Source organism: Chiloscyllium plagiosum, unplaced genomic scaffold, assembly GCF_004010195.1.
Source record: "Chiloscyllium plagiosum isolate BGI_BamShark_2017 unplaced genomic scaffold, ASM401019v2 scaf_56, whole genome shotgun sequence".
In the NCBI taxonomy this organism is placed as follows: domain Eukaryota; kingdom Metazoa; phylum Chordata; class Chondrichthyes; order Orectolobiformes; family Hemiscylliidae; genus Chiloscyllium; species Chiloscyllium plagiosum.
The window spans coordinates 116,178-143,281 of NW_025215377.1; the positions used below are offsets into that span (position 1 = coordinate 116,178).

At 45.8% G+C, this 27,104-nt stretch overlaps 1 protein-coding gene across 1 annotated transcript in view; it reads right to left on the bottom strand.

Moving 5' to 3' along the window:
* Nucleotides 1–27,104, bottom strand: part of clpb (caseinolytic mitochondrial matrix peptidase chaperone subunit B) — a 116,125-nt gene that overhangs the window by 86,161 nt on the left and 2,860 nt on the right. The window contains exons 2-4 of the mRNA XM_043686858.1: nucleotides 26,540–26,591; nucleotides 11,752–11,838; nucleotides 943–1,046 (exon numbers count right to left, since the gene is read on the bottom strand). Coding sequence (XP_043542793.1) covers nucleotides 943–1,046; nucleotides 11,752–11,838; nucleotides 26,540–26,591 — 243 coding nt within the window. The remainder of the gene's footprint in view (nucleotides 1–942; nucleotides 1,047–11,751; nucleotides 11,839–26,539; nucleotides 26,592–27,104) is intronic.

The following is a 27,104-nucleotide window of genomic DNA, read 5'->3' on the forward strand; positions in this document are numbered from 1 at the left end:
CGACGTTTCGGGCAAAAGCCCTTCATCAGGAATAAAGGCAGAGAGCCTGAAGCGTGGAGAGATAAGCTAGAGGAGGGTGGGGGTGGGGAGAGAGTGGCATAGAGTACAATAGGTCAGTGGGGGAGGAGATGAAGGTGATAGGTCAGGGAGGAGAGGGTGGATGCCACTCTCTCCCCACCCCCACCCTCCTCTAGCTTATCTCTCCACGCTTCAGGCTCTCTGCCTTTATTCCTGATGAAGGGCATTTGCCCGAAACGTCGATTTTGCCTGTCCTCGGATGCTGCCTGAATTGCTGTGCTCTTCCAGCACCACTGATCCAGAATCCTATATCGATTATGGTCCACTCATAACAAGCAAAATGAACACACATGTTTTTCATTTAGTAAAATGTCCCAAGGTTACTGTAGAGTAATTGGGGAAGTATTGACACTAAAGGCACACAGTTGAGAGTGTAGTGCCTGAAAAGCACAGCAGGTCAGGCAGCATCCGAAGAGCAGGAAAATCAACGTTTCAGACAAAAGCCCTTCATAGGAATGAGGCTGGGAGCCTCGAGGAAGGAGAGATAAATGGAAAGGGGGAGGGCTGGGGGAACACTAAAGGCACACAAGATGGCACAAGGACCAGCGACCAAAGGCTTGGTCAAAGAGGTGGGTTTTGTTGAGTGTCTTAAAAGCAGACGGAAAGAGATTTATGGAGTTTGTGCTCAAGAGCTTAGATCCCAGGTAAGCAAAAAAAGTGCAGGTACTTTGAAGGATTTTAAAGCTGGATATTAATATGGAGATAGCAATTGGAAGAAATTAAAAACTACAATGGCGCATTTTAAGCAATTCAGTTGCTACTCAGGGGCATGAAGGGGAGAGGGACTCCACCCATGGTACAAGTTAGGACATGGGCAGTTTGTTGTCACTTTGTAATAGAGAGTCATGATGCCAAACTACAAACCCTCGAGAGAGTGGATGCGTTTCTCCTTGGATGCCTCATACACATTGCTGAACCCATCTCCAAGGTTCGGATCTGCTCCAGCTGCTAACAGAATCTTCATCACGCTGCGGGGAAAAAAAAACAGACTACGGTCAGCAACAATACCAACTTGTGCTTTACTTATTCCTTCATGGGATGTGGGTCTCTCTGTCAAACTCAGCATTTTTCTCTGGCCCTAACTGCCATTGAACTGAATGGGTCTGGAGTCACAAATAGACCAGATTACATATGCCAGATTATGGGAAGGTGATGGACGAGTGGTATTATCGCCAGACTGTTAATCCAGAAACTCAACTCATGTTCTAAGGACCAAGGTCCATGCCCCCCTACGACCCACCCTCCCATCCTGGCACTTTCCCCTGCCACCGCAGGAACTGTAAAACCCGTGCCCACACCTCCTCCCTCACCTTATCCAAGGCCCTAAAGGAGCCTTCCACATCCATCAAAGTTTTACCTGCACATCCACTAATATCATTTATTGTATCCGTTGCTCCCGATGCGGTCTCCTCTACATTGGGGAGACTGGACGCCTCCTAGCAGAGCGCTTTAGGGAACATCTCAGAGACACCCGCACCAATCAACCAAACCGCCCCGTGGCCCAACATTTCAACTCCCCCTCCCACTCCTGCGAGGAGGTTGAGCAATTCATCAACTTCACCAACACATTCCACCCTGACCTTAAATTTACCTGGACCATCTCTGACACCTCCCTCCCCCTCCTGGACCTCTCCATCTCCATCAGTGACGACCGACTCCTCTAGCTTATCTCTGCATGCTTCAGGCTCACTGCCTTTGTTCCTGATGAAGGGCTTTTGCCCGAAACGTCGATTTCGCTGCTCGTTAGATGCTGCCTGAACTGCTGTGCTCTTCCAGCACCACTGATCCAAAATCTGGTTTCCAGCATCTGCAGTCATTGTTTTTACCTTCTAAGGACCAAGGTCTGGATCCCACAATGACAGATGGTGGAACTTGAATTCAATAAATAATCTAGAAACAGGAATCTAATGATGACCATGAAACCATTGTTGATTGTTAGGAAAACCCATCTAACACACTAATATTCTTCAGGGAAGAAAATCTGTCATCCTTACCTGATGTGACTCTAGACCCATGGCAATGTGGTTGACTTTCAACTGCCCTCTGAAAAGGCTCAGTTCAACGGCAGCTAGGGACAGGCAGTAAATGCTTGCTAGCCAGCAGCTAGCCAGCAGCATCCATGTCCCACAAGCAAATGAACAAAAATGACTGGATAAGGACAACAGATGTCCTTCCCTGAAGGACATTAGTGAACCAGACGGGTTTTACAACAATCAGTGATAATTATCATGATCTCCAGCACTGAGAGTAACTCTTAATTCCAGATTTATTCACTGAAGTTAGCACCTGCCATGGTGATTTCCTCACAGCACTGGCATGAACCCCTGCACTGTGAACCCAATGACATTACCACCATGCCATTATCTCCCTTCATATGTAGTGAAATATCTGAAAACAAGTGCTGAAAATGTGTTGCTGGAAACAGCATCCAGGGAACAGGAGAATCGACGTTTCGGGCATAAGCCCTTCTTCAGCCCTTCTTCCTATCTGAAAACAAGTGTCATACTAATTGTGGCACTATGGCATGCAGGGACAGTTGCACTGGTAACCAAAGATGCACGTTTGAACGAGATCTTAAAGTGGAAATGCTTTAGGTAAGAGAAGGAACACAAGACCTTGATGGAGCTACGTCGGATGGAATCTGTAACCATCACTTTTAATGAGATGTAGACTGGGTGCGCTGCTCTGTAAACAAGCCTACTCTCTTAATGAATAGAGGAGCAGGAGCAAAGGGCAGGATTGTTTCCAGTGACTTTTATATCTTATATTCTTACCATTATCAAAAAATCTTACATCACACAGAGCAATCCCAGTGTACGAAAACAAATGCCTGGAATTGTTTAAGAAACAATCAGATGTTCCAATATGCTGATGTTGATAATTTTCCTTAGGGTGAATGGAGTCAGATGGGCTGAATGGCCATTCTCACCAGCAGTGATCTCGGTCACTCTAAAGGCCTGGGTAACGCACATGGTGTTAAGGGACCAATTATGATACTGAGGGCAACACTGCGTCAATGTTCAATGATGAACTACAACATCTGACAAAGGCATTTCCCTTCGCAGAATCAAGGGTGCACCTTAGTGCAGCTACAACTGACACAGGGGACTGGGGTGGGGTGAGAGCGAGATCAGGGTAGACAGAGGGGCACAGACAAACACAGATAGAGAGAGAGACACCAAAAAAGAGAAAAGGATAGAGAGTGAGAGAGGGAGAGAGAGAGAGAGAGAGAGAGAGAGAGAGAGAGAGAGAGAGAGAGAGAGAGAGAGAGAGGAGAGAAAGAGAAAATGAGAGAGGAAATATTGAAAAGAATGAGAGAATCAGGTCCAGCAATACTGAATGAAAGACTTTAAAACACAGTTTATTCAGGCAAATATCGTGGATATCATTCTTTCAAACTGCTAAACTTGGGAAATTGCAATTGCATTGAATTTGCCAAAACCTAACAGAGATAGGGCTGGGGGCATGAGCTTAACATTGAGTTTAGCAAACCCTGAGGGAAAGGGGTAGTCATGTGTGGTGAACCAGGGCGATTGCTGATCACCGAGGGGCTCCTGGACATACACACAAAAGCCAAGGCGCTAGGAAGCTAAACACACGAGGGGTCAATTAAATATGGACATGGCTTTCCCTTGAGCAGTGGGGCCACTGGACAGCTATATAAATATCCGGAGCGTGACATCAAACCGCCCGCAATGTCCTGGATCAGCAGCAAGACTCCAACTTCGAATAAACATCTGCTGGAAAGGCTCCTGACGCTCTTGTGCAGCTGATTTATAACTTGGCTAGATTTACACAAGAAAGGCAGACTTGCATTTCTATAGCCACTTTCACCTTCAGGATCCAAATGAATCAATGATGCCCTTTTTAGAGTCACACTAACCATCACCAGTATAGGAAGTGTGAAAGGAAATTTAAGTATAGCAAGCTCCTAAAAACAGCAACATGATAATGGTCAGAGAATGTACTGTACCTTCTCAAAGATGTTAATGCATGATAAACATTGGATGGGAAGTCCTTGGCTTTTCTTTGAACTGTGCTGTGGCCTTTTACATTTACCTCATGTGAAAAACAGCACCTCCAACAGTGCAGCACTCAGGACTGTTCTGGACCATTAACCTCGATTACGAGTTATATCCTGAAGTTGAACTTGAACCTTCAGCTGGCTGCTCCAGGGACAAGAATTACACTGATTAATCCTCACCAATTAGGAAATTAAGAGTTGAATACAAATGGAGTTATTGGATAGTCCTGTGTTTCAGAACACAGATCTCTGCAATGGCTGTTACCCTTCAATCTCAGTTTATGGGGGTCACTGTCGAGGCTGGCATTCATCGTCCATCTCAAACTGTGCTGAGAAGATAGTGAGAGGCCTTCAAACTGAAGGACAAGAGCTAGCACTTGTATAGCACCTTGAATAATAAAACATTGCAAGTACTTCGCAGGATAGTTCTCAATCAAAATCTGATGGAGTCATGCGTTTGGGGATATATGAATGTGCACCCAAACCCCTGGTCAAAACAGCCAATTTCTACAGAGCATCTTAAAAGGGGAAACAGAGATTGAAGGGGGGAAATTTAAGAGCATAGGGATGGGACAGAAGGCAAGGCCTCCATTGGTGGCATGATGAAAACCACTCATACCAGTGATTAACAGCAGGCTGGAATTAGACATGTGTAGATATTTTAGAGGGTTGTGGCACTAGAGAAGTTCACATAGATTGGTAGCAGATTTGACACAACTGAGCAGCTACTTCTAATGGCCTTTAAAAATCAACAGTACGTTTGTGGAGCCTGGAGTCACCTGCAGGGTGAGGATAACAGGTATCTCTCCCGAAAGGGGAATTAGTGGATCAACTGGATTTGTCAATGACAATCTGACAACTACATTGTCGCTTTTTATTTGAAAGCAAATTGTCATTCAAAACATATCACAGCAGATCTTAAACTTAGGATCTCAAGATTATTTGTTCAGTATCTTAACTATTAACTACATGGCCAAACCTACAAGCATATGAACATCCAAATTAGGAACAAATTTGACCCAATTCAATAAGATCATATTCTATCAGATTGTGTTCCAGATCTTTCAATGCCCTGCCTAACAAAAATCTATTTAACCCCATTTTAAAAATACTACATGACCCTGCCCCACAGGGAGTTCCAAAGTCTCACAACCCTCTGAGAAAGAATTTCCCCCATCTCTGACCTAAAAGGGCAATCTCTTATTTTAAACCCATGGCCCCTGAATTGTATATTCACCCACACGAGGACACATCCTTATGAATATACAAAAAAGGAGCCTAACTCTAACCATACTGCAGGCCATTCAGCCCCTCAAGTCTGCTCTGCCATTCAATAAGTTCATGTCTGATCTGAACTGCAACTTCAAACCTACATTCCTGCTGAGCCCTGTTAAACTTCCATTCTACTATCTAACAAAAACCTAACAACTTCGGCTTTAACAGTATTCGAGGACTCTGTACTTCAAAAGGTGATGGAAGCAAAGTCCCAAAGACTCATGACTTTCAGGGAAATCATTTTGCCTAATCTCTGCTTCAAATGAGTGATCCCTGATTTTTAAACAGAAGCCCAATAGTCCAGACTCTCCATGCTCGTCATAACCATCCTGTTAAGACCCCTCAGGTTCTTGTATGTTTCAAACAAGTTGTCTCTTATTCTTCTAAACTCCAGTGGATACAAACCCAGACTGTCCAAGCTTTCCTTATAAGCCAACCTGCCCAATTCCAAGTAGGAGTTTAGTTTCACAAGCCTTCTATGAACTAGTTCCTTACCTGGGGTGACTAACCTGTGCGCCCAGATGTGGTCTCCCCAGTGCTCTGTCCAAATGAAGCATAACCTCCCTACTTTCACATTCAATCAGAATTACCAATACTATTAGGAAAGCGTACTTTGGAGAGGCTTCATGATTGGGCAAGAAAGTGGCAAATGGAATACAAATTGGAGAATTGTGAGAGGAATATGCACTTTAGAAAATACAATTAGCATCCCAGAAGCTGCAGTCATGAAATAGAAAAAAGAGTGGAACTTAGGAAAATCCCTATCGTCCAGGAAGTGGTACTGAGTAAATTGTTGGAGCTAAGACCTGAAAAGTGTTTAGTTCCTGATGGACTTTATCCTGGCGTCATAGAAGAAGTAGTTGGTGAGATAACTGATGTGTTAGTTTTAATTTTCCCCGAATTCCCTAACATATATCAAACAGAAGATGTTAGAAGCTATTACTAGGGAAGTTACAGCAGGGCACTTGACTGAATTCAGGGTAATCGAGCAGAGTTTGCAGGGTTTTGTGAAAGGGAGATCATGTTTGACCAGTCTTTTGGGTGGATGTATCATCCTTAGATTTTCAGAAGGCATCTGGTAAGGTGCGACATCAAAAGCTATTGCTGAAGCTAAAAGCATATGGTACAGGGGTAGTATATTGGGATGGATATTTGAGCTGAATAACAGCAAACAGAATGTAGGCAGAATTGTTTTTTTTTCAGATTGGCAGAATGAAACAAGTAGTGTTCTCCTGCATGAATCATAAAAAACTAGTTCAGGTCTTAACACCAACAATTTACTCAGTACCACCTCCTGGACGATAGGGATTTTCCTGAGTTCCACTCTTTTTTCTATTTCATGACTGCAGCTTCTGGGATGCTAATTGTATTTTCTAAAGTGCATATTCCTCTCACAATTCTCCAATTTGTATTCCATTTGCCACTTTCTTGCCCAATCATGAAGCCTCTCCAAATCCAACTGAAATCTTCCTTTTTTTACCTTCCTCACATTCCTGCTTATCTGCAAGTTTGGAAATATTACATTTGGTCTACAACTTAGCCTAGGACAGATGGTATAACCTCAGAATAAGGGTTAGGTTTAACCCAGTTAGGGTAGAGAGGAGGAGGAATTTCTTCATTCAGAGCAGAGTGAATCTGTGGAATTCTTTACTGCAGATGGTTGTGGAGAATGGGTCATTAAGTATATTCAAGATTGAGAGAAATAGATTTTTAATCAGGAAGGGAATCAAGGGTTAAAGGGAAAAGGCAGGAAAGTGGAGTTGGGTGTATCAGATCAACCAAGATCTCACTGAATGGACACAATGGGCCAAATGACTGACTTCTGCTCCTACATCTTATCGTCTTAAATCATCCCTCAGTCTTCTGCACTCCAGAAGAAACAAACACAGTATGCAAACTTTCCCACACAGGCTGAGGATGCTATAAATGCCAGAGGATGCTTGTACAAAGAGACCTTCTGTCTAATTGATGGGAAGCAACATAGTCAGTCAGTGCAAGTGTGATTGACGTCTCAGGGAGGTGGCGGAGGCTGGGGCTGAACAAGAGGAGCTTCCCCTCCCTGTGAGAGTCTCCTTGGCCACCTTTCCTTCACTGTACCTGGTATCCAGCCCAATCCAGCCTCTTGCTAGAGCTTGATGGCCATGCTTGGAGAATGGGACTGTGTCTGTTGCCACCCCTCCCACCTCACTTTCTGCACCTCCTTCCTTGTCGGAGTTCAAGGCACACAGCAGCTGCTGACGACACTGTGCAGGGAATGCAATGGCATCAATGACACATTTACAAATACTTCCTGGCATGGTGACATCAGCTGCATACACGCAGACCCTTCTGCGGCCAAAAGATATCACAGCCCCTCTCCGCACTTGTTGCGTTGTGGACATTCATGTTTTCCTCATGAGAGAACCTGCTTGTTCCAGGTATCAATGTTGTAAACCTCCCGGGATTGCTGCCAACATCCTGCCTTACACAAGGAGAGCAAAATGACATACAGTATTCAAGATGTGCCCCCATTGCTGTACATCACTTCAAGGCATTAATTACTGTCAAATGAAGTTCAGGTGATGGCTCCACACCTTAAACATTCACCTATCTTTTCCCATGGCTTACAGTTTCAATTTCACATCTCCACCAATTGTAAGTCGTTTTTAAAAATTTGTTCATGGGGTGTGGGCGTCACTGGCTGGGCCAGCATTTATTGTCTGTCCTTAACTGTGCAGGAGAAAGTGGCAGTGAGCCACCTTCCTGAACCGCTGCAGTCCACAAAGTGTCGATAAATCCACCTATTGTTTTAAGAAAACTGTACATTGTATGTGAGTTGTTTTGATGTGTTTAAAAATGAAACAAAACACATTTGTTCTGCGTTGACAAAAACATAACAGGGATAGCTAAGTGGGCCAAATGAAGAAACAGGGGGCAGGTAACTAGAGTATACTCAGACTTTCCCACTCAGTTCTTTACCCTCGAACATGTCACATTCCAACAGCCGGCTGCAGGAAAGGACAACAGTCACACTTGATTGCTACTCTTTGTGTCCTTGCTTTCACTCTCTCTGTTCTTAAAAGAAAGGGAAAAGACCAAAGGGTGAATTTTTTATCCTCTCAGCATCCAGACTTTTCTCTCGGTCTTTCCATCACTCGCTCTCTCTCTTTCGAACCACAAACAGACTAGCTCGGACTTCAAAGCCAGCTGAAGAGAGTCTCCCCTCAACCCAGTGTGTGGCCCATGACCCCCACCCCTCTGCCTAACACCCTCCTCTCATCTTTTTTTAAACAGAGGCCATCAAAAGCTGGACTTTTGAAGATGTTACACACACACACGTCTGAAGAGATGGTGACTGGAAGACATCAAAAATAAACAAAACAGGGGGACAGAGATTCCCAACACATGGAAACTGGGTGCACCTTCTTCCACTGCATCAGTCAAGGACGAATACTGTCTCTTGACTCCTGGCCTGGCACTCATCTTGTTCCGAACCATAAAGAATTGAGGACAGCAGAGTGAGCATATTTTTCTCCGGGGTCAGTGAGACCTGCAAGCAGGTTTGTGGCAGAGGCTTGCTGTTTGAAATTGGATTTGGAAGAGGAAACTGTTGCGCCTACATACCCTGCCTGTGCCATGCTTACCCGTGAAGTCAGAACCATGGGAGGTGCACTCTGAAGGACCATCCTGTGCATTGGCACCTTACCCGTGATGCAGGGTGAAGCGGGTGAAGGCACACAACAAAACCAACCGGAATTGCTGCACTAATCCTCCGAAATCAACTGGGCTCCAATATTTTTAAAATCTGTTGCAACAGAAACAAAAAGAACTGGTATTTACATGGAGCGCTCCGTAGTCTCAGGATGTAGGGACACAACAGCCAATTTGTGTTCAGCAAGATCCCACAAAGGATAAGGAACAGTTTGCTTTTAGCGCCGTTAACTGAAAGATGAATGTTGGGGTCTGCACAATAGGATGGATACCCCTCTGCTTCTTTGAATTAGTAGTGTAGCACCTTTCTTGCCCTTGCGAGAGGCAGACAGGGCATCTATTTACGAATCCTCAGAAAGGTGGCAGTGCTCCGTAAGCCTAGAAGTTGCCAGCACAGAGTTTGTGTAAAGTGCCCTTGTTTTGCTGCGAGCAGAAGAAAAATATCTATACAACATATTCAAGAACAACGGGTACCCGATATACACAGTCCACCGATTCTTAAACAACTGATGAACTGATTAAACAGCAGCTACTGATGAACCTAAAGGACCCTGTACCAACAACCAGCGAAACAAATGTCATTTCCAAAATACCCTGCAAGGACTGCAACAAACACTACATTGGACAGACACAGGAAAATAGCCACCAGTATACACGAACACCAACTAACCATCAAAAGGCAATACCAGTTATCACTAGTATTCTTACTCATAGACGAAGGAGGACACCACTTTGACTGGGACAACACACCCATCCTAGGACAGGTTAAACAGAGACACGCACAGGAATTCCTCGAGGCCTGGCATTCAAACCGGAATTCCATCAATAAACACATCGAGTTGGACCTCATTTACCAACCTTAGAAAAAGAACCGGAAATGATATCATCCACCTTAACAGACCAAGATACTTAAATAGAAAGTTGGACAGAACACAAGTGTTTCACCGGAGGCTCAGTGATGATGTTACCTAGCATGGTGACGAAATGTCTGAGAACAAACCTACCAGCTCAGTGAGCAAACTTACAATTTGGAACACTATCCTCAAAACCTCAAATTTCTAAACTGAAGGGCAAATAACCCAGGTTTATGCAACATTTCTTCAGATTGTAACTCTTCTATCCCTGATATTATTCTATAGATTCTCCATTGTACCCTTTCCAAGGACAATGTAGCCCTCCTGAAGTGTAGTGCCCTGGGTGATCAACTATAGCCCAGTGTATTACACTGGATTCAGAATGTTGTAGGTTTGATCCTCCCATTCCCCAGGAGTCAACACAAAAGTCCAGGCTGATAACTCAGCGCACTGCACAGAGAAAGTGTTGTACTGTCAGAGATTCAAAGGCATCTGGATGAGTATATGATTAGGAAGGATTTGGAGGGATATAGGCCAAATGTGATTAGATTAATTTAGGATATCTGGTCAGCATGGACAAGTTGGACCAAAGAGTCTGTTTCCATGCTGTACATCTCTACGACTCTTTCACTGTGTGCAAATCTCTGAATGGGGCTCTGCATTTCTCTCGTCAAATGTGGAAAGAGAGGATTCTTGAAAAGAAGAGAGCTGCAGAGAGGCACAGAGAGGGAAAGAGTTCCAGAGATCAGGATCTAGACTGCTGCAGGCAAGACTGCCAATAGCAAGGTAAATAAAATCTGGAACAAAAACAAAGAAGGTGCCATAAAAAGACAGCAGGTTTGGCATAAGTAGGAAAAGCTTTGTTTCTATTATTGAATAAAATCAGGGTTGTGTGGAGGAGTTCAGAGATCTCAGAGAGTACTAGAGTTGGGGAAAGATTACAGAAATAGGGCAGAGCAAAGTCATGTCGGAGTTCCGAAACAAGACTGAGAATTTTTACAAATCAGCCTTCTGGGACTAAGTACCAGTCAGCCAATACAGAGAAGTTATGGGAGGCCAAGAGCATTGGAATAGTCAAGGATCGAAGACATTGCTGAGGGATCCAATTACAATGGGAACCCAATGGGCAATGAAACAAAGATGGAAACAGGCAGTATTAGTGACACTAGGAGAAAGTGAGGTCTGCACATGCTGGAGATCAGAGTCGAGAATGTACTGCTGGAAAAGCACAGCTCCTTGGATGCTGCCTGACCTACTGTGCTTTTCCAGCAACACACTCTCGACAGTATTAGTGATACTGCAGCTGAAAGCTCATCTCAGGGTCAAATATAACAGCAAGGCCATGAAAGATGGTTCAATCTATGACAGTTCTGCTCAACCAGTCCTGGATGTCAGAGGAGCAGTCATCAAAAACAATGGAGGAGTGGTCGGGAGTTAGAGCTGCTGTTAAATGGGCCAAATGGTCCTATTTCTTATGGTCCTATGTGAAAATCCATGCTGTGTCTTCAGAGGATATTGCCATAGGGAAATGAATAGATGAGAATGATGATGTGCCAAAGATAGCCTGTTGGAAGACACCAGCAGGAATGGTATGGGAGCAGGAAGAGAAGTCACTGCGGCAGACTATTGGGTGACAGCTAGATAGGGAAGTCTGAAATCCTGGATGTAAGCAGTCTGATCTGTCATTAACGACAGTATGAGGGCTCTACACATCCACAGGGTCAGGAGTTAAATTTTATACTAGGGACCAAGGTGTTACACAAAAGAGGTACACTAGCGATGAATGACAACACCATGAGTAGTTTGATGTCAGTGGGTGAAAGCGATTACCTGTGGTTCTTGTTCATTGCTGCAACCATCAGTGGGGTCCAACCCAGTTTGTGCCGATGAGAGGCGGAGACACCAGAGGCCAGCAACCTACAGGAAAGGCAATGCATTACGGTCAGTACAATGACTTACACACAACTAAGTCATCTGGCCCTTGCCCGCTGCCAACCTTCACCTCTTCTAATGGACCATGAGCCTTTTACTGGAAAAACAGATCGACAGAATACAAACATATGAATTAGGAACAAGCCTAAGCTCCTTGGTCCCTCCAACTTGCCTTTCACCCCCTTTCTGAATTTATCTCGGTCTTGAAATTATTCTCAGACTTTGCTTCCACCACCTTTTGAGGAAGAGATTTCCAAGACTCACACCCATCTATGAGAAAACATGTCTCCTCATTGATGTCTTAAACAAGCAGCCCATTATTTTCAAACAGTGGCCCCTAGTTCTAGGTTTTCTCAAATCAAGTAACAACTCCATATAGATCCTGTCAAGACCCCCCTCCTTGTGTTTCAATCAAGTTCCCTCTTACTGTTCTAAATGCCAGTGGATACAAGTCACCCTGCCCAACCTTTCCTCATAAAACAACCTACCTATTCCAGGTATTAGTCTGATAATCCTTCTCTGAATTGAAACACTTGTGAAAAAGCAAAAACAGCAATTACAGAAATGCAAGAGATGCTCTGAGGAGGGTTGGTATGGATTTGATGGGCTGAATGGCCTGCTTTCACCCTGTAGGGATTCTACGAATGCATGAAATACAAGTCCCAGCAGTGAATAACCTTCAGCCCATTGCATTTGTACTAGCTCCCTTGAAGAGATTTCCAAATAGCTCCCCCTTCCCCTACTTATTTCCTCATAGCAGGATTAATATATCCACTTCAAGTGTTTATCCATTTCCTTTTTGAAAGTTATTAATGAATCTGCTTTGTTTTGAACAATGCATTTCAGATCATAACAATTCACTCTGTAAAACTAATTCTAAAATCCCCTGTGGATCTCTTATCCATCAGCTTAAATCTCTGCACTCAGTTTATCAACCTCCAGCCAAAGGAAACAGCGATCGGTGTCAAAATACCACATACTGTGAACAACATCCCACAGTTATACAATGTCCATTAGCATAATAGAATGACCAGAAGTACTTCAAGTAGCAAAATTGGACAAAATTCCACAATGAGCCACATTGGAATTTTTAAAAATAATTCATTCAAGGTACATGGATGTTGCAGTCTGGGCCCAGCATTTATTGCCCGTCCTAGTTGCCCCTTGAGATGGTGGGAAGTGAGATACCTTCTTGAATCGCTGTAGTCAGTGTGCTGTAGGTAGACCCATGATGTTGTTAGGGAGGGAATCCAAGGATTTTGACCCAGTGATACTAAAGGAACAGTGATATACTTCCAAGTCAGGGTGGGGAGTGGCTTTTGATTTGATTTGGTTTATTTTTATCATATGCACCGAGATACAGGGAAATGTTTTACGTGCTAACCAGACAAATCATACCATTCAGAAGTACATCAGGGTAATAAAACAGAATGTAGAATATAGTGTTACAGCTACAGAGAACATCAACTCAGATATAGGAAAGGACCATTCATGGGTCTGATAACAGCGAGGGGTGGTAGATATATGACAGATGTCAGAGGTAGTTTCTTTACTCAGAATGTAGTAGAGGATGGAACGCACTGCCTGCAACAGTAGTAGACTCACCAACTTTAAGGGCATTTAAATGGTCATTGGATAGGCATATGGATGAAAATGGAATAGTCTAAGATAGATGGGCTTCAGATTGGTTCCACAGGTCAGCACAACATCGAGGGCCAAACGGCCTGTCCTGCGCAGTAATGTTCTATGTTCTATACTGTTTTTGAATCTGTTGGCATATATTTTCAAACTTTTGCTGATTGAAAGAGAGTATAACCAGGGTGGGAGAGGTCTTTGGTTATATAGGCTGCTTTCCCGAGGCTGTGGGAAGTGTTGACAATGTCAGTATTAGGCAAGTTGGTTTGCCTGATGGACTGGGCTGTGTTCACAACTCACTGTAGTTTCTTGTGGTCTTGGGCAGTGCAGTAACCATACCAAGCTGGATAGGATGCTTTCTATGATGCTAAGAATCCTTGTGGATGTGCTGAATTTCCTTAGCCTTCTGAGTCTGCTCCACAATTCCATCATGGCTGATATGTTTCTCAATCCCATTCTCCTGCCTTTGCCCTATAACCTTTGATCCCTTTATTAAGCACCACCTATCTCTGACTTAAATACACTCATCATAGAGTTCCTACCGTGTGGAAGCAAGCCAATTATCCCAATGAGTCCACACCAACTTACCCAGACTCACTCCCTCTCTTTAGCCCATTCCTGTAACACTACATTTCCCTTGACTAATCCACCTAACCTGCACATCCCTGAACACTATGGGGCAATACATTTCCCTTGGCCAATCCACCTGACCTGCACATCTTTTGGACTGTGGGAGGAAATCGGAGCACCCGGAGGAAACCCACGCAGACACAGGGAGAATATGCAAATTCCACACAGACAGTCATCTGACGGTAGAATCGAACCACAGCCCTTGGTGCTGTGAGGCAGCAGTGCTAACCACTGAGCCACCGCTCCACCCTAAATGACTCAATAACCTGGCCTCCACAGCCTTCTGCTGCAACATGTTCCACAGCATCACCACCTGAAGAAACAACGCTCCATTCAGTTCGAAGGAAAGTCCTTTCACTGTGAGGCTATGCCCTCTGAAGAAGTAGAAGGCAAATGGGATGGTAGAGGAGAATGTTTTCCACAGCAGTACTCAGCTACTCGCTTACATTCCCACAGCCACCAGAGCTGCAGGCCAAAAGCTAGAAAACACAATTAGTTTAGTCATTTTTGTTGACCAGTATGTTCACAATGGGCCAAATAGCCTCCTTCTGCCCTGTAAATATCATGACTCACACTACTGCTGCTAAGCATCAGTGGTGGAGGAAGTGGATGTTTGTGGATGTGGTGCCAATCAAGTGGGGGCTGCTTTGTCCTGGATGGTGTCAAGCTCCTTGAGTGTTGTTGGAGCTGCCTCCATCCAGGCAAGTGGGGAGTATTCCATCACACTGCTGGCTTGTGCCTTGTAGATGGTGGGACTGGGTTTGGGGAGTCAGGAGGGGAGTTATTCCCTGCAGTATTCCCGGCCTCTTAACCTGCTCTTGTACACACCACTTCGATGGCTAATTCAGTTCATTTCAGTACCAGTACTCAAAACCTTGATCCTTCAGGAAGCATAGTAAAAAGGAGCGAGGGAGAGGTTTCAGGAGAAAATTCCAAAGTTCAGGACCCAGGCAGCTAAAGATACGGCCAACACTGATGGAACAATGAAAATGAGAATGATCAAGAGACTGGAATGGAGGAGTGCAGTTACCTCAGAGAGAGAGCATTACATGCTGATTCATACAGTGGGAGTGCAATAATGAATTAGACTGTGCAATGGGAGAGTTGGACATTGAACATTCAACAGCTGTGTCAGACTAACTGAGGTGCCTGGCTACCTGTGACAGATATAAACTGTCCCAAAAGAAAACAGATGGAACCCATCTGGTCAGTGCTGCAGATGCTGTCGTGTTAAGTGATACTGTTCCGTGCAGGCACCTACTTGAGTCAAAGATCCCTCGACTGATGTAAAACACCCTCGGTGCATCTGGCACATCCTATTGCAATAACGGGAAAACACAAACACACACAGCAGCTTGCCAGAGTGACAGTGGGGTTTAATGGACTAACCCTTTCAGCCCTGGTATCATTCTGGCAAATCGCTGCTGCAAAAGACCAGAGTATTCTTTCTAGGGTGCAGTGCCCAGAATTGAACTCAGTGCTCCAGATATTATCTACCCAGGGTCCCTTGGTCGAACTGGAACAAAGCAATTGTATTTCAGTCTTTGGGATACAGGACAGCATTCCATGAGCTTTGGTTCTGGGCTGCATTCCTCTCGCCATTGAGTCATTCACTGCTTGAGATCGCCTGAGCTCCAGAAAATCCTCGTAGCTGTGGATTCTGAATCCTCACGAGTTCAGCAAAGCGAGTAGACAAGAGAGGCTGTGCTGTGAGTTCAGTAATCGGCAGATCCTGGCCAGAAGGACATGAGGCTAGTTTGGAAACAGAGAGATTGGGGCCATACAGAGAGCTCAGAGGGGAGGGAAGGACCAGTGGAAGCTCAGTTAAAATGCCCACACACGATCAACTATTCTGCTGACCGTAGGATGCCAGTGGTTCCAGAAGACAGCTCACCACCACCTTCACCAGGAGGATAAATGCTGGTTCAGCCAGCCACACCCCATCTCCCATCAACAAACAAAACATGGTCAGCATGTAGAAAACAGGAGCAGGAGAAAGTCACTGTAATCCTCTAGCCTGTTCTGCCATTTAATAATAACACCGTTAATCTGATAGCGATCTCAAATTTACTTTCCCACTGACTCCAGATAACCTTTCGCAAAATCTTAGAAAATAGGGGGTAGGCCACTCAGCCCTTTGAGCCTGTTCCACCATTCCATATGATCGTGGCTAATGATCCAACTCAGTACACTCTTCCCATTTATTTCCCATACCCTTTGATCTCTTTAGCCCCAAGAACTATATTCTGAGGAACAGTCATCCAACCCGAAACGCTAACTCCAATCTCCCTTCACAGATGCTGCCAGACCTGTTCAGCTTTTCCAGCATTTTGTGTTTTTGTCTCTGATTTACAGCAGCCGCAGTTTTCTCGGTTTTTATTAACTACATTATCACCTTCTTCAAAACATTCAAAATTATGGCCTCAATTCCACTATCCTTTGGGTGAAGATATTTCTCCTCATTGCAATCCTAAACAGCCTATCACGTTTCCTCAATTCTGTGAGGATTGATTCAGGATTCCCTCGTCTTTGGGAACACCCTTCCTGTATTGATCCTGTCCAGTCCTGTTAGGGTTTTGTAGTTTTCTCGGAGATCCCCCCCCTTATTCTTCTAAACTCCAGTGAAGACAGCATGGTGAGTGAAGGGTAGGGGAGCCTGGGTCATTGGCTCAGAGAAACCAAAATTCAAGCTATGAAGGGATGGGAAGGCTTCAGCTGCCTCAGCTATCAGTAGGCCCATTCCAGAGAGCTGAGCACAAAACCAAAGCTGATGCTTCCAATGTCACCCAGCAAAACTCCTTCACTGGTGGAGAAGAGACCTTTTAGAGGAGGTATTAAACTGAATCCCTGTTTACCCAGAGGTGGAGGGAACAGATAGAGTCATAGAGTTATACAGCACGGAAACAGACCCTTCGGTCCAACCCGTCCATGCCGACCAGATATCCCAACCCAATCTAGTCCCACCTGCCAGCACCCGGCCCATATCCCTCCAATCCCTTCCTATTCATATACCCATCCAAATGCCTCTTAAATGTTGTAATTGTACCAGCCTCCACCACAGTCCATTTTCACAATCCCAAGACTCTGTTTCAAAGGGGGAGCTCTCTCTGGTGACCTGGCACTGTATAACTGACTAAATGACGAAGCATTGCTGGTACCAGGAACTTGCTGCATTAGAACTACCTTCTCCATTATGTTGTTTTAAACATTTTTCACAGAATGTGGGTGCCGGTATTTCTTGCACACTCCTAACTGTCCCTTGAAAAGTTAGCTCGGCCATTTCAGGGGGCAGTTAAGAGTCAACCACATTGCTATGGGTCTGGAGTCACATGTACGGTAGACCAGGTAAGGATGGCAGATTTCCTTCACTAGTGAACCAGACATTTCTTTTATATAGAATCCCTACAGTGTGGAAACAGACCCTTCGGCCCAACAAGTACACACCAAATCTCCAAAGAGTAACCTACCCAGACCCATTTCCCTACATTTCCCCCTGACCAATGCACCTAACCTACACATCCCTGGACACTACGGGCAATTTAGCATGTCCAATCCACCTGACCTGCACATCTTTGCACTGCGGCAGCAGTGCTAACCACGGAGCCACCGTGCCACACTCTTTTGATCACCATCACCAGGCTCAGCTTTATATGACAGATTTATTAACTGAATCGAAGTTCCACCAACTGCAGTGGGGGGATTTGAACCTCTCTCCCAGAGCATTAGCCTGCCCAGTGATATTCCAGCTACTAAGAGTCCTGCCAAATTGAAGCACCGTGGAGTATCAAGGTTGTGAAAAGTGCTATAAAAATGCAAGTTCTTCCTGACGCAGCTCAGAAAGCCTCTGTTTAAAATACAGCTTTAAAAACAAGGTTGAGGATATTTAGAACTCCTTGTCCCACTGAGGGTGGAAGACAACAGAATGAAAACTTAGAATGCTGGACATTTGTTTAAGACCATTGAGGATGGAATCAAGAGGGTGTTAGTAGATCAGTCTTCACTTACTAGAATGGGGGGGGGGGGAAGAGTAGAAGCTGCTTTGAGAAGTGAGATAGCTTCCTGCTGTTTCCAGTCACTTTTGTAAAGGGAAAAATGACATATTTTAAAAATGCAAAAGCATGGATCATAATGCTCTCTTTCTTAATTTCATTTTGTAATCCAGACCAGCCTGCTTCTAAAGACCGACCGAGCTCCTGACAGATGTTTCCGCCAGCATTTACTCTCAACCTGGCCTGGGTTCTGGGTGAGTGACTGCGAGACATTAGGCTGAAGCTGAGTGATGCCAGAGGCTGTGTTTGAGTTTGGGCTCAGCCCCCTCCCCCTCGGTTCGGAGTGGACTCGGCCGGCCCTGTTTGACAGGTGGATCTTCACCAGCAGTTTAAGGATGAGCAACTTGAACTTTTTGTTTTGCCCCTCTCTGCACCGGCACGCCCGCGCTCTGACAATGGCAGACTGTTGCCATCCGATTACAACGTCCACTTGTTTGGCAACGGGTTTCAATCTGTTACTGTTGAATAGACCCCCCCTGCTCCCGAGACCTCTCCACAAAGCCAGAGCCTGTGCAAGCTCTGTTTAACTTTCAGATTTTCACAGCATCAAGCTGACATCGTAGGGGCTCTAGGTCACTACGGTGAGCTCACAGCATCACCTGCCCTCCCCACCAGCACGGACTGAGGCTCAGTGCATTTCAGTCAGATCCTGTAAAGGATAGGCACTCCGGGGGAACGGTGGGATGGAATGAAGGAGTTGACACGGTATTCCTTGAAGAAGAGAAGGCCAAGAGGAGATTTAATTGAAGTGTTCAGAATCATGACAGGTCTGTACAGAGTTTGGTAAAAATGTTTCCACTTGTGAGATGTCCGAGAATGAAAGGGCACAGATTGCAAAATAAATTCTATGAGAAGCAGACGTGAGATGAAAAGAAACTTTGTCACCCAGCGAGTGGTTAGGGTCTGGAATGTACTCCGAGAGTGTAGGGCTAGCTGGTTCACTTAATAATCAAGGGGGGACTTGCCAGGTAATGCGACCGGGTGGTCTGAGGTACAGTCCCCTCAGAGGCATGGGATCAAATCCCACCTAAGTTATTGACCCAGGTTCAAATTCCACCATGTCAGAATTCAATATCAATAAAAAATACATTTGGAATTAAGGGTCTACTGATGACCATGACACCGTTGCTGATTGTTAGAGGACAACCCCATCTGATTCGCTAATGTCCTTTAGGGAAGGAAATCTGCTATCCTGACCTGGTCTGAACTACTATGACCCGAGACCCATATCCCTGGGATTGACTCTCAACTGCCCTCTGGGCAATTAGGGATGGACAATGAATGTGACATAATCCCATGAATTAATTAAAAATAAAAGGACATTCCAAAGGGAATTAGACAGCATCTGAAAAGGAAGAACATGTAGGAGAAAGCAGGAGAATGGCACTAAGCGAAATACTCGTTCAGAAAGCCAGCACACACATGATGGGCTGAACAGCTTCCAGTTACACCATTAGAATTCTGTGATCCTGGGTTACACAGACCATTTTCTTGGTGGCTCAGACCACACAGTGAACCAGAGAACAGTGTACATCAAATACACTGCACACACCCAGGCCATTCGGCCCACACCATTTGTGTTGGTGCTTATGGTCTACTCCAGCTTCTTAGCATTCTACCTGTATCAGCAGAACCGAGATGATGCAGGTGCTGCTAACCCTCAAATATATCAAAACGTTTTGTCTCAAACACTCCCTGCAGTCGCTTTCCTGCTTTTCAATCATAACTTTCCAGAAAGAGAATTTTAAATTTAAAAAACTGTTTTGAAATATGGGTATTGCTCATTATGCCAGCAGTAACTGCCTACGTCCCTAACTGCCCCCTGAGCTCTGCCTCACTCAGCCATTTCCACTGAAGAGTTCTGCACAATGCGGTGAGTCAGGAGTCACGTGTAGGCCAGACCCAGTAAGGACGGCAGGTTTCCTTCCCTGAAGGACTTTCACAGAATCACGGCATTGCTATGGCACAGAAATGGCGAAGGAGGCCTGCAGATGCTGGAAATTAGAGTCGAAAGGGTGGTGCTAGAAAAGCACAGCATGTCAGGCAGCATCTGAGGAGCAGGAGAGTCGACGTTTCAGGCATAAGACCTTCATCAGGAATGAGGCTGAGTGTCGAAGAGATAAATGAGAGGGGGTGGGAAGGTAAACATCTCCAGGACACCCGCACCAACCAACCCCACTGCCCCTCCCACTCTGCCCAGGACATACAGGTCCTGGGCCTCCTCCTTCGCTGCTCCCTCACCACCCGACGCCTGGAGGAAGAACGCTTCATCTTCCGCCTAAAGACCCTTCAACCCCAGGGCATCAACCAACCCCAGGGCATCAACGTGGACTTCACCAGTTTCCTCATTTCCCCTCCCCCCACCTTATCCCAGCTCCAACTTTCTAGATCAGCACCACCCTCATGTCCTGTCCATCCTCTTTCCCACCTATCCACTCCACCCTCCTCTCCAACCTATCACCTTGACCCCCACCTCCATCCACCAATTGCACTCTGAGCTACCTTCCCCCCAGCCCCCTTCCCATTTATCTCTCCACCCCCTCGGCTCACAGCCTCATTCCTGATGAAGGGCTTATGCCGAAACGTCGACTCTCCTGCTCCTTGGATGCTGCCTGACCTATTGGGCTTTTCCAGCACCACACTCATGGCACAGAAATGGCCATTTGGTCTGTCTTGACAGCACTGGCTCTATTAGCTGCTGCCAATCACATTAGTGCAAGAGAGAAAGTCCCGGACCTCCCATGTAGACGCAATAGTCAAGAAAGCACAACAACGCCTCTTCTCCCTCAGGCGGCACAGGAAATTCAGCATGTCCGTATGGACCCTCACCAACATCTACAGATGCACCATTGAGAGCTTACTGTCTGGGTGCATAACGGCCTGGTACGGCAACTGCTGTGCCCCAGACTGTAAGAAACTACAGAAGGTGAAGTGCGCAGCCCAGACCATCATGGGAGCCAACCTTCCATACGTGGACTCAGTCTACACCTCTCATTGCCTTGGAAAGGCTGCCAACATCATCAAAGATCCATCACACTCCAGTAATGCTCTCCTACAACCCCTTCTGTCAGGCAGAAGATACAGAAGCCTGAACAAACGCACCAACAGGTTCAGGATCAGCTTCTTCCCTGCCATTATGAGACTGATGAATGGACTCTCTAGCCTCAATAAGCAATCTAACCTGTGTGCCTCTCTGTACATCCTTGCTTACTATGATGTGCCCAGTACTACTCATAAACAAATATTTTCACTGTACCTTGGTACACATGACAATAAATTGATGAATGGGAGTGATGGGACAGGAGAGTGAGTGAAAATATGAGTGAGAAAGTGGGAGAGAGAGCCAAGGGCATGGGACAGAAAGGTCGACAAAAACAGCCTGGACGTGCCAACTGTGAAAGTCAAATAGAGAAAAACGAAGAGAGAGAGAGAGAGAAGAACAGATGTGGACATGACCAGTAAGATCGGCACTGACTCCTCATCCACAGGGGAGTCACCTTGAATACAACGGAGTGACTCACTTCAGACAGCAGCTTTGAGTCACTGTGGGTCTGGAGGCACAGAAGAGAGTTGACTGGGCAAGGACAGCAGATTTCCTTCCCAACACCATTGCATGTTATGGTGCAGAAGGAGGCCATTCAGCCCTTTGTGCCTGCGCCTGTAATCAACAGTCATCATTACCCAGTGCCAATCTCCTGCCTTTTTCCTGTATTGCTGCACATTGCCTGGGGATAGAATGTAGAGAATGGGACTGACTGGGTTGCTGTACGGACAGCCAGCACAGAATGAGTGGGATGACGGCTTCCTTAGGGGCTGTTTGCTTCGGGCTGTGATAACCTACCTCAGGTGTGAGATTATGAGAGAGGCAGCCAAACAGAGAGGAAGTGGGAGCATGAGAGAGAAAATGCAAGAGGTAACATGTGAAAGAGGCTGTGAGAGAGGGGGTGCAGGAGATTTAGAATTAACCTTTATTGTCATTAACCTTTATTGTCATGCGCACTCAAATAAATGCAGTGACACATTTGTAATGTCACCACTTATGGCACCATATTGGGTACAGGGTACCTGGGCACAGGTACTTCAGTATTTGTTACAGAATTGAAAGAATAAATAAAGTCCAGCATAGGAACACAGAGTTTTTAAAAAGTATTTGAATTACAGCCCTTTCACTCAGTCTGTGCCAACACTCAGCCTCCACACCACAACAGGCTTCAAAACCCCACCACAAGGGACTCTCCTTCCCCCAATCGCCCCGCCGTGGCAGCCTCCAGTCAGGGACTCACCTCCAGGACTTGCCTCCCTGTGACACCCCTGACCCAGGTCTTGCTTCCTGCAACAGGGAACACAGAACAGAGAGAAATACAAGAGACAGCACACGCGAGACAGCATGAACAAGAATATATCTGGGGGTGTGTTTGTGTGTGTCTGTGCACGCGCGTGTGCCAGCATTTGTGCATGTGTCTGTTTGTGTGCGCGCGAGTAAGCATGTGTGTCTGTGTGCGCGCGTGTATGACAGCATGTGCCTGTGCGTGTGTAAGCATGCGTGCCTGTGTGCGTGTGTTTGACAGCATGTGTGCATGTGTCTGTGTGTGCATGCAGGTGTGACAGCATGTGTGCATGTGTCGGTGTGTGCACACGTGTGTGACAGCATGTGTCTGTCTGGGTTCGAGAGAGTGAGCATGTGTGTGACAGCATGTGTGCGTGTGTCTGTGTGTGCATGTGTGTCTGTGTGCACGCATATGTGACAGCAAGTGTATCTGTGTGCACGTGTGTGAGTGCATGTGAGAACATGTGTCTGTGTGTGCACATGTGAGAGCATGTCTATGTGCGTGCACACACATGAGAGAGCACGCATGTCTATGGGTGCACACGTGAGAGAGCATGCGTGTCTGTGGGCGCACACGGGTGTGAGGTGAGACCACTGATCCGTTATAGGTGATGCTGTGCTTTCAGGCTGCAATATCACCATGACAGGCAGATGGAGCAATGCAGGAGCTGGTCTAGTGTCACGCTGCTCTGCAGGACACTGCCTTCACAAGCAACGCAGTCACAGTGACACCTGATGATGGGACTACTTGTAGCAGTCAGGAGAAAAGCACAAACAAACTGAAAAATGGACCAATACTTCCCCCTGGTGATTACATTGGCAACTGCAGGCATTCAGTAAACTAAAACAAATAGACTGTCCCAAATTGTATCATTCCTCTGGATACCACATAGTGGCTGTACTGTGTCCTGCTGCATTCTGGATTAGTGGTGCTGGAAGAGCACAGCAGTTCAGGCAGCATCCGAGGAGCAGTAAAAACGACGTTTCGGGCAAAAGCCCTTCATGAGGACTGCAATCCACCAACTCAGGCCTCCTGAGCAGCTTGGATTTTAATCGCTGGGTCAAAATCCTGGAATTCCCTCCCTCAGGGCGTTGTGGGTCAATCTATAGCAGTGGGCTACAGCGGTTCGAGAAGACAGCTCACCCCCCACCTTCTCAAGGGCAACTGGGGACAGGGCAATAAATGCTGGCCAGCCAGTGACACCCACGACCCATGAGAGAATTTTAAAAAGCACCATCAGGCAGGTTTCCAGATTCCCAAGCTCTGAAATTCCCTCCCTAAACCCTTCCACCTCACTCCCTTTGGGTAGTCAGGAGGGGAGTTACCTGCTGCAGGATTCCTAGCCTCTGGCCTTTTCTGGTAGCCACTGTATTTATATTTAAAACAATCATCATGGAGAAAAGGGACTGAGAAAAGTTATCAGAGCCAAGGGCTGACAATTCCCCAGGCCTTGATGAACTTTGTCCTTGGTGCAAAAAGGGCTGCTGAGCTCCTGGATATATTGGCACTAACTCAAAATTCTCTGGATTCTGGAAAGATTGCATCGTGGAAATGGAGAATTACAGGTAGTTCTCCTGTAACACGATGGCTGTGTTCTTGTACAACCCCACATTATAGAAAAATCACACTTTAGAAACAGTGCTTTAAATGTTGGCGATGTAATCACGTTACACCCAACACAGGTTTTAAAAGTTCACGCTGTGGAAACAGTGTCCCCAGTTCGTCAATCGTGTTACAGCAAATTCACACGAATGAAACGTGCGCTATAACATTACCATCTGCAAAGAAACCAGGAGCAGCCATTCGAGGCTGCACTGCCAATCATTATGACCGTAACTGATCATCCAACTCAATTGCCCGTACCTGTTATCCCCCCCATACCCTTTGGTCCCTTTAGCCCCAACTGCATCTCCAACCCCCATCCTGAAAACACTTCATGTTTTGGCCTCAACTGCTTCCCCAGGCTCCACACTCTCTGGGTGAAGACATTTCACCTCATCTCGGTCTGAAATGACCTACCCCGTATCCTTAGATTGTGATCCTGGTTCTGGACTCCCCCATCATTGGGGCATCATTCTAGCAGGTTCCCTGCCTGGTCCTGTGAATATTTTATAGGTTTTTTTCCCCAGGATTTAGGAGCCCCCCCATTATTCTTCTAAACTCTGGTGAACAGAATTCTAACTAATCCGGTCTCTCCTCACACATCAGCCCCGCCATCCCAGGAATCAGTCTGGGAAACCCTCCGCTGCCCTCCCTCCATCACCAGAACATCCTTCCTCAGGTAAGGAGATCAAAACTACAAATCCCAGGCAGCATCCTGGTGATTTTCCTCTGCACTCCCTCCAGTGCAATCCCATCCTTGCTATAGTGCGGGGACCACAACTGTACAGAGTACTCTAGCTGTGGCCTCACCAAAGTCCTGTACAGTTCCAACACAACCTGCTCTTATGTTCAAGAGACATGGTAATGAATCTCACATTGGCAGCTGCTGAAATACAAACTGAATTTCAAAGAAAATTAAGTTAATGGTAACTATTGTCAATTGTTGTGAAAACCCATTTGGTTCCCTTAGGAAAGGGAATCTTTACACCTCACACATGACTCCAGACCCAATGCAGTGGGGTTACCTCTTGACTCCGCTCTGAGATGGCCAAACAAATCACTCAGTTCATGGGCAATAAATACCAGAGGAACCAGCAACACCCCATACCCCATAAACTAACAAAGCAAAAATCAGATACTCCATATTAAACCAGAAATTGCTGGAGAAACTCAGCATATCTTGCAGTATCTGTGAAGCAAGAAAATACCGTTAACATTTCATGTCCTGTGACCCTTCTGATGCTGTATATTTGAGCTGTACAATACACTCTGAAGGATCAAGACTTAGAGGCATCAAGAATCTTTCACATTCAGGTAAATTTGCCTGACAACAGCCCTCTGATTGGTTGAGCTGCAGGATGTTAAGAACTTGTAAGCACCAGGGCAGCAGCAGAACAAAATCTTCTACAGCCTGCAGACAGAAGGGATCCATCTCTCTCTCTCTCTCTCTGTCCCCACCGTGTGGGAATAAGAAGAACCAAGAAAGCATAAAAGAATCAATTCTAAAACAAGACCTAGGTCCAACTGACCAACCATGTTTTTAAGAATGATCATCACAAAGACAAACATAATTTGTCATCACCCCTAAAAGCAAAAAGGCCATGAGAAAATAGCTAATAAAAACAGAAGTTGCTGGAAAAGCTCAGCAAGTCCAAGGAGGTCACCGGACCAGAAACATTAACTCTGATTTCTCTCCATAGATGCTGCCAGACCTGCTGACTTTTGCCAGCAACTTCTGTTTTTGATATACAGTATCTGCAGTTGGATCAGTTTTTATGAGAAAATAACATCCCACCTTGTTGTGTGAACCTTTGAGCTTCAGGATTCGGTTTACCCTATCTATTTTCTTTGTCTTTCACTGATCCTATTAAAACATTTATCATAGAACCCCTACAGTGTGGAAACAGGCCATTTGACCCAACAAATCCTTTCTATCCTCTTGCTAAAGTTAAGTGTGTTACAATAAGGAGGTTTTGTTTTCTGTTAAAGATAACATCTCGTGTGAATTGCGTTTGTCCTGGGTCACACAGCTTGGTCACGGTGGTGGTCTCATGGAGATTTTACACATTCTGTGGCGGCTTGTCCAACAGTGGGGCAGAACTGTCAGAGCACTGTGCGTTGTTAAGTTGTCACTTAAGATCTTGGTGGGGTTGGATGCAGAAATAATGTCGCTCATTTAAGACTGAATTGGGATACATCCTCTCTCAGAGGATCATACATGTGTGGAATTCTCTTCCCCAGACAGTAGCTGAGGCTGGGTCTCTCAAATAGTTTTAAGACTGAAGTGAGTAATCCTTGACTAAAAGGTAAGTCAAAGGATAAACAGAATACATAGGACGGTAGTGGCCAAAGTCAGATTGTACTGAATGGTGCAGCCGGCTCGAGGGGCCGAGTGGCCTATGCTTGCTCCTAACTCGTACATTTGTAAATGGCACTGCCTACCTGTTGACCTCGGATGCATTGTTCAAACGGGCGGCTTCAAGCAGCAAGTGACCTGAGGAAATAAAAGAAACTGAGGGTCAGTTACATCACACTGGGAACGTCAAGGGTTGCCACACAATCACAGTTATTGGCACCACTAACCCATGCAAGATCCAAACGGATTGCAGAAAAGGAGGAGGCCATTCAGCCTCTCAAGCCCATCCCACCAATCAATGGGATCATGATCTGTGGAATTCCCTGCCCAGGGAAGTGGTTGAGGCTTCCTCATAGCTTTAAAAACTTGCAAAGATAGATAATTCTTTGAACAGTAAAGGAATTAAGAGTTATGGTGGGAGGGTGGGTAAGTAGAGCTGAGGCCAGGAAAAGATCAACCATGTTTGGGGCAGACTCGAAGGGTCAGATGCCCAGATCAGAGTGGTGCTGGAAAAGCACAGCAGGTCAGGCAGCATCTGAGGAGCAGGAGAATTGACGTTTTGGGCGGAAGCCCTTCATCAGGAATGAGGCTTATGGGCCAAGGGGGCTGAGAGATAAATGGAAAGGGGGGCTAGGGCTGGGGGGAAGGGAG